Source organism: Hippocampus bargibanti, linkage group LG01 (assembly GCF_051943395.1).
Source record: "Hippocampus bargibanti isolate YZ-2025 linkage group LG01, ASM5194339v1, whole genome shotgun sequence".
Classification (NCBI taxonomy): Eukaryota; Metazoa; Chordata; class Actinopteri; order Syngnathiformes; family Syngnathidae; genus Hippocampus; species Hippocampus bargibanti.
Genome location: NC_142734.1, coordinates 34,548,069 through 34,559,679, shown reverse-complemented (window position 1 = coordinate 34,559,679; position 11,611 = coordinate 34,548,069). Strand labels below are relative to the sequence as shown.

The following is an 11,611-nucleotide window of genomic DNA, read 5'->3' as shown; positions in this document are numbered from 1 at the left end:
CAAACACACAAACACACACACACACTGAAACCTGAAGCCCTTGTAATAATCTATTTATCGATCTATCTATAACTCACAATGTACATTATTACCACAGTTATTCAATATAACGTTTAACCTTTGTATGTACTTATGTAAAAGTATACTTGTACAGTATGTACTAAACGTTTAACTAAATGACTATTTCACCACATTTCGTCCTGAAACGAGTGTTTGTTACTTACATGAATAAAAAAAATATCAACGCTAAATGTGTAAAGAACAAATAAAAAAATAATCATTCTGCGATAAAAAAAAATACTCGAATACAAGTTACTCGACAATCTAATTAAATCAGAATTATTAGCTGTGGAGGAGGGGTAATCTTGCAATTATTTTACAGCTCATTCCTGAAACGAGCAACTTGATTCAAGTAAAATCAAGTAATTATATTATTACTTTTAATCAAAATATTTAAAGGCTAGGGAAAAACTGTAATTGTGCGTACAGGTGTAAGCAACCGAAGAAGCCTTGCCCTGAAGGTGGAGGGTGGGAGTGGGGGTATACCTTTGGCCCTCCTCCACCAGCAGCCTTCCTCCGTGCTGAGTCACGTGTTCCTCGAGCGAATACAAAATTTCCAGTGGGAGAGCGCCTCGACACACACGCCTATCAGCAATTATCAGCTACGCTTCCCTATCTCCACGCGACCAAGGGCCACGGGTGGACAAGAAAGAAGTCAAAAATCTCGGATTTACTTGAAACGACAACAGCCTTGATGTGAAGCGCCTTGCTGATTTGGAGTCAATCTCCTCCTTCGGTCCACAACGTTTGCCTTCTGGGGTGCTCTTATTTGGGGGACATTTGGACCCTTCCAGGGTTGAACGGATTTGTTTTTTGTTTATCACCTGGTCGGCCTTATCTGGTAAGATAATACGCTGCAAGAGAGCTCTTGGAACCAAATAATGTTCCTCGTGTATCCTTCCGCGCGTTATCATCGATGGATGCGTGCGTGCGTGTATGATTACACCCGTGTGTCTGATTCGTACATTTGCGTGCATGTGTGTGTGCGTGTGTGTGTGTGTGTGTGGATGTGTGTGTGTATGTGCGTGCTTGTGTGAGTGCGTGCGTGCGTGATTTTTAATCTTGTAAGGAGTTTAATGCCCCCCATAAGTGATCCTCAACTAGCACGCGTAGTTAATTCAAGCTCATACTCGCGATGGAGGAATAAAATGTCTGACGTGACGAAGATGATGTATATTAACATAGCTTCGATGTTTTTTGTCTTTTGTTGAAACTGAAATAAGTCGTTCTATTTTTTTATTTTGAAAGGCACAGCATAGCAATAGCAATATTCTTTAAAATGAGTCTAAAAAACAAAATATTTAGTGTTTACGATAGAGACAAATCAAACTCATACAAAAGACGTATTATAAAAACTGTATTTTATTTGTTATATATTTGACGTCAAATTTTATCGATGACTAACATGCAAGTTTCTCTATTTTACACGCGTATATTAATTCTTTTTTTCGGCGTTCTCCGATTTTGGAATGACTCCTGTCACGTCTTTTACAGTTTCTTCTTTTACTGCAAGGCTGGGTAACGATCAAAGGAGCGCGAAGAAGGTCTTCCGTCTCACGGAGGACTCGGACAAATATATTTTTCGTCCCAAAACGTACGAGAGGAGAGGAAAATGTATCAAAGCCTGACCTTGACGCCCAACCAGTCCCCCTACACGCACGATACCGGGAATTACATGCACCCACCTGCCAACTCCCCCGTCTACGTCCCCACCAGCAGGGTCCCGAGCATGTTGCCCACCCTCCCGTACCTGCAGACCTGCGAATCTCCTCATCAGTCCCACGGACTCGGGACACACCACCACCATCATCACCACCCCCATCACGGCTGGCCTCAGAGCACCGCGGACGGCTCGTCGTTCGCGTCCAGCAGTCCTCACCCCGCACACGGCTTCTCGTACTCGCACAGCCCGCCGCTGAGTACCAACACCGGCCGGGATGCAGCCTACCAGAGCCCGCTTATGCTTGGCAACAGCGGCCGGGTGGACCAGCTCAGCGGGGCCCTGGTGCGTCCAATGGGAGGCTCGTACACCGGTCCGTACGCTTACATGAGCCCCGAGATGGCGACCTCCTCCTGGTCGCCGGGACCGTTTGAGAGCGGGGTGATGAGCCTGCAAGGCCGACAAGGAGGCATGTCGACACGGCGATCCAGTCTGGGTAGGCCCCTCATGTCACAAGCGCAATGTTATGACAGTGGATTAAAGCCATCAAGTTCAAACCAATATATTTCATGGCAACTACAAAGAAAGGCGTATTTTTACTTGAAAATAATTATCCATTTAAAATTACTAATTAAATTAAGTATCATGACGTCAAACGCAAATCTTATCCTTTCTATTGAAACTCTCCACAATCAATCACTATCTGATAGTAGTTGTATTTATTTATTCACTTCATATCAATGTTGTTGTTATATTTTAAAATACACACATTCAGTATGTGAAGAGTAGTTGCATTGTTGTATCAAAATTGTGACACTCTCAACATTAATACAGCTAATTGAAAATATGAGAAACATCTAAATATGATCACATCTTCAGTATACTACTACTACTACTACTACTACTACTACTACTACTAATAATAATAATAATAATCTAATTTCTTTTCCTTTCGTCTTTTCTCTTCAAGGAGTCGCCATATAGCAATTCGGTGTCCTCCATCTTCAGAGGTTTGATTCGCATGTAACAATAATAAGATAATTAATTAAAACACCATCATAATATAATTTGTTCAAGATCCAATCAAAAACATCTTATTTTTTAAAGGCTGTAAACTAAACTGCACATAAATAATACATATAATCAATGTACAAATATTATTTTTAATGTGTAGCTATGATTGTCAGATTGTTTTCAATTGTGCTTCAAGATGTTCATCAATATTTCACAATTCTATCGGTTGGCTGTCTATCATTATCATTGTATTGTGTTTATTTATGCAACATTGTTATTTTGAACAGTTACCAGTAATCTTAATCGAAGGAATTCTGTTACATTTGTGACAATACATTCTGATCATATGTCATAGCGATCTATTAGGGGGTGCCCTAACAGTGGTATTGATTCAATCAAAGCCCCCTCACCCCTTATTTGGAGTGAGACAATACACATTCTTCTACAGAAAGGCAGAGTAACAACAATCAATTAAAATGTTAATCTAATCCCGAGCAACAGTGCAATGTTTTGAATTTAGGGCTCAATACACACCAACACAAGCAGCCATTGTCCTGAGCCATCAGCAGCATTTATCACCTCCACCATCAAGACTGGGAACAAGAGTTACTAAAAATATCTGCTCATCCACATTTAGACATCAAACGTAATGTACTAAAGTCTCCTTTGATGTTTGCGTTGATCATAAAATTTGACTCATCCACTCTTAGATTCCCTGTTGTTGCTCGTCTTTCATCTGTAATAAATAAGACGAGTGTTGAGGTCATAGCTACACAATGCCGACCAATCTTCAGACGTGTTTTATCATGACCAATAAAACAGAAAAGCAAGTGATATGCAAGAAGTGACATGAATAATTAGTCAAAATAAAAATCATAATCTGCAACAAAAAAAAAACAGTAAATCCATGAGTAGAGATAAACGTGTGTCCGTAAACAACTACAATTTACAGTACAAGCATCCTCTAGTTTCAGTATAGCATGAAAATCGTTATGCTCCGCTCATTTTTAGTTGTCTTTGACTACATCAAATTGAAAAGCAATGACAAAAATAAAAATCATAAATGTTTGAAATTTGAAAAAAGATGGATACATATTGTGATCTATTTTAGTTTGCAAACTGTAGAACTACTAAGTGTTTGGTCAGCCAATCCGAACTGATCAAATGTTGACTTGTTGGTGTGGTTCTACTTGCACTTTCTTGGAAACAGAAATGGTTCATCTTGGCATATATTAACATAACTGGGGGGGGGGGGGGGGGTGGCTTCTTCAATTGGATTTTCAAACATCCCCATGCAGGCAGTGAATCCCTTGTTCGATGAGTCATTGGGATTTGGGGGCCAATTCATGCCACGAGTCGTTTTGTGCTCCTGCTGTGATGGATAGAAAGGACCCCTGTATTTTTTCTAACTGATAACACCCCACTCAACCATTCCTTCCATTAGTCTCTCTCCCCACCTCAGTTTTTTATGTCACTCTATTGCATGCATGGCTCAGGGAATGAGAGTAATGTATTTTAAATTCCTCCACAGTTATTCATCACCCAATGGTCCCTAAACCAAACTTCCCCCACCACCACCACTAAAAGAAAAATCAGACCAATGGGCTAAGTTACAGTTAGTTCAATGATTTAATCATAGGACTGTATAGTTGTGGAGGATAATTGTTAAGAGCCTCGAGAGGTGACATTATATATATTTAAAAATGCACAAAAAGGCATTGGGTGGAAACCGTGCATTAAAAAACAAAAGAATACATTTAATAATACATTTAATTTACAAGCGCCTATCTGGACACCCAAGGACACTTTACAACAAAAACAATACATAAAACAATAAAATCATGAATAAAACAATAAATAATAATACAGCAGATTAAACTAGACCATGAAAGCAAGTTTAAACTGGTGGGTTTTGAGGTGAGATTTGAAACTAGGAAGGGAGTCAATGTTACGGATGTTAAGTGGAAGTGAGATCCAGAGTTTGGGAGCTGAGCGGCTGAAAGCTCTGCACCCCATCGTGGTGAGACGGGCAGAGGGCATACAGAGGTGGCGGGAGGAAGAGGATCTGAGGGCCCGAGAGGAAACGGAGAACAAAAAACAAAAAAAAAACAAAGAAACCATAACTCTATAGACTTATTCATTATTGGTAAATGTAGCATTCAGACGTGCACTGACCAACTGTCGAGATTTGTGAAAAAACAACAACAACAAAAACATAGTTTTCTATGTCAGTAAAAAAGGCATCTTGGTTGAATGAGACGTGTAAATATGTCTAAGAGAGTTATCTTGTACTAAACACTTCCAATGGTGACGTTGACATTTTGCCCACCATTAAGACTAAAAGTTGTCCTCAGATCTGGTGGAGGACATGGCCACCGAGGGCAGGGAATGTGTTAACTGCGGCTCCATCTCCACACCACTTTGGCGCAGGGATGGAACGGGCCACTACCTTTGCAACGCCTGCGGCCTCTACCACAAGATGAACGGGATCAACAGGCCACTCATCAAACCACAGAAACGACTGGTAAAACGGAGCTTGAATGTGCTTTTTTTAACTAACGCCATTTGGATAAATGAAACGAAAATGACGAATGTCCTTTCTGAGCAAATGGAAGTGTTTTACTGCAGCATTTTGTTTTTATGGCACATGCCTGACGTTTGTGGATGTGCTCGTGTTCAAGGGTGGCCATTATTTCAGAAATGGGGATAGTTCGTTTTTGTTTGTCTTTTTCAGGAAACATAGGATGTAAAACACAAAGATAGAAAAGCATACATGGTATGTACAGTATACTTTGGCTTGAGCATAGTCTACCAAGATTTTCTAACATTAATTGAAATCAAAGACGACCTCACTCAAAACTGAAAGAGTGTCGCATGGATGAACATATTGAAATATGGGTGCAACAGTGGGCTACTAGTTAGCACATAAACCACTTGGTTGCTGAATAATCCAAAGGGACACCAGTTGGAAACACACTTCCTATTTGATATGTTATTAATAGTTCATGATTTCCGACCAAAATGGGTTAGGGAGGCAAAATCAAATTGTAAATTGAGATATAGTTGGGGGCTGGTAGGGAACGTGGTTGATAGTGATAGTACATTTTAGAATGACAAACTTGATCTGTCATCAATTTGCTATTACAGTGTAACAGTGCACTATAGTATTTATAAAAAGTGTTACAAGCATATTTTGTATTTTGGTTGCCGTGAATTTGATATCTTAATTATTTGTCATGTACAATTAACACCTTTCAAAACAAAGTCAACTAAAAATGTCACGGAAAAATCATATGTGCTCAGTGAACAACTATTCCCGGAACACGTGAGGTTGATAAAATAAGATAAAATAAGATAAGTTTGATTTGTCTCACAATGGAGGAAGTTACAAGCTGAACTGTGATTTGTGCACAGTGCAAATGGGGAAATGTGTTTTTAAGTGTACACAATGTACATAAAAATAATGACATCAAATTACAGTAAAGTCTCGTTATATCGATATCGGTTATATCGATAGTACCGCTTATTACAATACTATTTCTATGAACGCAAGGAGAAAATTACATGCGCGCATGGTCGGATATATCGATAGTCCCGGTTATATCGATATTTTTCGGACTCCCGAGAATATCGATATAACGAGACTTTACTGTAATTGTGAAAAAAACCACACTTGCAGTACCTCATAAGCTGCTTGTATTTGTCCCGTAGTGACCTTGACCTTGGATGAAGTGTTTGCGAGATTATCATTACAAACATGGCCACTGCTGCTTTTGCTCTGCAAAGCAAGATCATTATTTTTGCACGTAAAAAAAAAAAATACGAATGACTCATTAGCTATTTTCACATCCGAGCCATGAAGCAATAATTTATCCTTGTCGAATGTTTTTTGTCCTGCGCTGACATCCTGCAATTCTTTCTTAAGGGAACAGTTTGACTTAAAATGGAGTCTGGGATGCGGGGAGCACTGTCTTGGGTCTCGGCCAAGGCAAAAATACAAAGCTTATACTTTATTTTTATCTTCACCTACAGCAGACCACATCTCGGCGAGCCGGCCTGTGCTGTACCAACTGTCACACGAGCACCACGACGCTGTGGAGACGTAACGCGGAGGGAGAGCCTGTGTGTAACGCCTGCGGTCTCTACATGAAACTGCACGGGGTATGTTGAATATCACGTTCCTCCATAATGGATTTTAAGCAATTTGGATATCGTTGATGTCAGGTTCTTTCACTTTAACTTCACGTGTACGTACCGCATTTTCCGATGTATAAGGCACACCCAGAAGCCTTCATCCTGCACCTTATATGTGAAGTAATATAGAGCCACAACAGGTCTCACTATATAGGTATAGCTATATGCCGTGGAATACGCTCAGTAGAAGTCATTTGAAGCCATTTTACAAATTATGGACACAACTTGTCCGGAGACGTCGGTTGTCCGGTAACTAAACTGTTACACTTCGAGTGAAGGTGGCTCTACAGTATCAGGGGGCTCATATTTGTCCAGTAGATTGCATCTCAGATGCTGCTGTCATTGTTATCAGGGCTGCAGCGTGGGAGTGGAGCTTGTGTGGGTTATCATGACACCGTGGCCTATGTAATTAATAACATTGTATCAACCAATGATCCATTCCTACTTCCCTACAGGTGCCCAGACCTCTAGCCATGAAGAAAGAAAGTATACAGACAAGGAAGCGCAAACCAAAGATTCCCAAGAACAAATTACCAACAGGTGGGGCAAACGTGGCCTGAAATAGAAATGAATGCAGCAACCTGTGGAGGCATTTTGTATTAACGTATTCACTGCCAGACAATGTGCAAAATTTTGTCCACTCTAGTGACAAGGTTTTTGTGATTTTCACTCAAATTCCAAGACCCACAGAATATTGAGTTTTAGGACTACATAGACATGCAATACAGCGTAACTAACCTTAGAGTCTCGTTTTTTATCAGAAAAAAAGACGTAATTCCTAAGTTATATGAGTCGTGAGTAAGATAAAGTGCAAATGGAGGCAGCTGTACAAAAGGCCGCCCAATTGTGGGAGGGACAAACATTGCCAGAGGTCTGACCAGCGCTTTATCCGCACCCCAACAAGAAAAACCAAAACCTGAACAAATTCGGGAATGGCATTCCACATCATATTTTCAATTGTCAATTTTCAAAATAAATTCAGTAAGGGGAGTGAAAAGGGATGTTAACTTTCTTTGAAGAAGAATAAAATCCGTATTGTTGTTATAGGTTGATACTTTATTCATACCATACAGGGAAATAGACAATATTCAGTTATGCATGACCTAGCATGTTGTTTTTTTTAAATACATGATTTGTTTTCTGCTCTTTTATTTCTGGGCCTCAAAAGACAAAAATAAGAAGGAGCGACCTTTCCCAAAATAAATAAATACATAAATAAATAAATACTTCTACTTCTTAAAGGGGGAGTCAACCAAAAATGTATTTTCAAAAATACGTTCAATGCAGCAGACCTATGTAAACGTGGTCTTTAGAATAATATTTTATTTGTAGAAAATGAAATGAGCAGCAAAATCTCACCTCCTATTATCCATCTCAGGGGGCGGCCATTTTGTCACAGTTACTCAGGGCTTCGGTAACCACCAATCACGGCTCAGCTTGCAACTGCCACGATTTCAGTCGACAGCAAATGGCCAAAAGTCCGCCGCTTCGGATACGTTGGAGCGGATGGATCTTGTTGCTTATTTCACATTTCTCAAATGCATCATGAATCAGAATAACATGTTTTGTCAACAAAACGTTTGTGTTGCATTCACCTTTCAAGTACATAACAATAACATGGCAAGTAATGATGGAGAATTTCGTTGTACATTTTTTCTCAAACAAAATGAAAAGGGGAAGTGAAAAATCTAATGTCAGTCACACTTTTTTATACTTCAGGAGCGCCCATCAGCTCAAACAGTCGGTCGCCATCGTCACTTTCAGTGTCTGAGCACGCCTCAACTATCAAGAATGAACCCAGTATGACCTCCTCACCTTACGCCGGACAGACCGTCACGTCTGCCACTCAGGTAATCTCGTTCATATCAAGAGAGACAACAACTTTTACCTGACTAGATATTGATACTATCACTAAAAGAACAGGGTAGCTAGCAGCGGGCATTTCCTCACCCGAAGTGGAAGCCTCCATTAGGCTTTCAAAACATGTAAACAAAGTGCTTGGCTTGGAAGAATCCTAATGGTTTATATTTCCTTTTATCTCCAGACGGCTACGCAGTTGAACGTAACTTCAGTGTCATCAGCACATATGGACATTAAATATGAGGATTATACCTTTACTCCAACATCAATGGCCCCACAGAACTCCTGGTGCGCTTTATCTCAAGCATGATGCCTAAAAAAGTCACCCAGTCTCACTGTCTTACCGGCCGAGACGTTTGATGCACACGTATACCAATGCAATGTACGATCGGCCTTGTGACTTACATGAATGTCAAGGAACCTCAGAGATCCAGGATGCAGCAAAGCTGGATTTCACAAGCAACTACCTTTTATGAAGCAAGCAAATGCACCCATACCAAGACAGTTATATGACTTGTAAAGCCTGAAACACAAACTTGGATATTAAATCCATAGCATTTTCATTTGAAGTTGTTATTGTTGTGTTTAAGGAGCACAATAAGTAGAAATAAAATGTACTGTAGAAATAAAATGGACAGAAAAAAAAAACACTTTTTCCCCTTTATTTTATGGCTGCTGAATACAACTCAGCATGTAGATGATTGACTTTTATAGCCGTATTATTTATGTTGAGATAAGGGCAGTTAAGTCATAACCAATATCATTTAACTGCGCCCCCTTACCAATCCCCCACGCCCCTGTGGGTCGGCCATGTTGTGTGACCTCCATGCAGGGTTATGTGAGCAAGTAGTTTGTGAAATATGATGGTTATCAATAAATACCCAATTGTTTGTTTTGATGTGTTGTCAATACATATCAGAGGTTGGCCCTAGCGTTTGACTATAAATGTGCAATGGCTCCATTAAAAATAAAATAAATAAATAAATAAAAATGAGTGAAATAATTATAAACTTAATGTCACTTAAGACATAAACTTAATGTCTGTATTTTGTTGAGAATGAAAGCTGTTTGTTGTTGTAATATTTTGAAGTGTATGTCACCCTCCGTTTCTTCTCTCTTATCTAAGTCCTTTGAAATCCTTTTTGGTTGAACCGATTTGCTATTTATTAATTTGACTGATGGGGAAAAAAATGAATGGAATAAAAAGTGAATCTCACTGCTTGTACGAGCTCATTTTTCTGATAAGAAAAAAAAACACCTTTCAAAATTTGATTCATCCCTATTAATAATTTCCAAAAACTACCAAGTGGGATTTATAGAATTGTAACTATCAAGCACATGTAAAAATATACAAATATGTCAAATATATAACATTTATGAAAAAGATTTTGAACAATTTTCAAATGGAAACAAACAGAACAGAACACATATATATATATATATAGTTCATTTTTTAATACTTAAAATACTTGTGTTATTAACAGAATAGTCCGAACACGACAGCTAAGTTCGCCTGTTCAGTCTTTGTTTCCATTTGAAAATTGCTCAAACAATTATTCATAAATGTTTGTTAACTGAATTTCATCTTTTTATTTACATCTGCTTGATTGTCACAATGATATCAAAATATATTATATAATGTCAATATTACATACAGTATATGTAATGTCAAAGTTGAACATGAGCCTCGAGGTCCTCTACTTGCATACAACAATTGCGGCACAATACTCAACTGTACTGCGAGACTAATAAATGTAAATCCTATGACTTTATTTCGTGTGTTCGTGTGTGTGTGTGTGTGTGTGTGTGTGTGTGTGTGTGTGTGTGTGTGTGTGTGTGTGTGTGTGTGTGTGTGTGTGTGTGTGTGTGTGTTTGTGTGCGCGTGCGCACGCCTATGTGTTTATTTGGCATGTGGCCGTCCAAAGGTTGTGTTCCAACTGTGCTTTATGGCATCAATCCATACTGTGAAAGAGAATGCACCCCCAGTCAGCAACAAGGCTGCTTTACTGCCACCATGGCGACATGTAGGCACCACTGCACCAACAACACCGCCCTGATTTATAGCACCGGGCGAGATCTTATATCCTCTCTATTCTTGGGCGACGCCTTTCATCAAGTGCAGCGTGATCACCTGCTTGGCAGGTAAAGTAAGTGCTTGAAATTGAGAACAGCATTGTTCAGATTTTCTGACACAATCAATTTAAATGAACTGAAAGAGTTTTGCAACATATCTCCAACTTCAACCTGGTAGCATGTGCGCCCCACAGTACAGAGGTAGTGTAGGTTTTCTCTGGGTTCTCCAATTTCCTTCCATATTCCAAAAACATGTATAGTAAATTGATTGGGCACCCTAAATTGTCCTTCGGTGTGACTGTAAGTTAGTTGTATGTGTGCCCTGTGAGTGGTTTGCTGCCAGTCTGGGGTGCACCTCGTCCACTGCACAAAGACAGCTGGGGTAGGTTCCAGCAACTCCCCATACCCCTATTCAGGAAAAGCGGCGCTGAAAATTAATGGATGGATGGATGGATGGATATGAATTGAATCATCTTTATAATTTTACTTAACATTGACTGCCATCATCGTCAAATCATTGTAACTTTTGAAGAGATACAGTTAGAGATGACCAAACTGAATCCTGGAAAAGAGTTCTGCATAGTTTGCACTATGCTGATTTGATTTCTTGCTCCCCTATTTTCCTTTCAAATGCAATTTGGCTGATCCTTACATTGAATCGGGTGTATTGGAGCAGAGATGCAAATAAAACATTCATGTGACTGACCATCTGGGATTGGAGTTGCCCACCTCTGACACAAACGTATAGCC

At 39.6% G+C, this 11,611-nt stretch overlaps 1 protein-coding gene across 1 annotated transcript; it reads left to right on the top strand.

The window, feature by feature from the left end:
- Positions 1-368: 368 nt before the first annotated feature.
- On the top strand, positions 369-10,514 carry gata5 (GATA binding protein 5). The gene is made up of 7 exons (XM_089012906.1): positions 369-901; positions 1,555-2,216; positions 5,089-5,258; positions 6,767-6,895; positions 7,384-7,468; positions 8,648-8,778; positions 8,973-10,514. Exons 2-7 carry the CDS (start codon positions 1,673-1,675, stop codon positions 9,096-9,098), a joined length of 1,185 nt encoding a protein of 394 aa, XP_088869032.1. The 5' UTR covers positions 369-901; positions 1,555-1,672; the 3' UTR covers positions 9,099-10,514.
- Positions 10,515-11,611: the final 1,097 nt, after the last annotated feature.

What these genes read in the sequence shown, in the direction of transcription:
- gata5 (XM_089012906.1), top strand. Translation starts at nt 1,673, where the DNA reads ATGTATCAAAGCCTGACCTTGACGCCCAACCAGTCCCCCTACACGCAC. An exon ending in GACACGGCGATCCAGTCTGG is followed by an intron (nt 2,217 to 5,088) that starts GTAGGCCCCTCA and finishes AGTTGTCCTCAG; the next exon opens with ATCTGGTGGAGGACATGGCC. An exon ending in CAAGAACAAATTACCAACAG is followed by an intron (nt 7,469 to 8,647) that starts GTGGGGCAAACG and finishes TTTATACTTCAG; the next exon opens with GAGCGCCCATCAGCTCAAAC.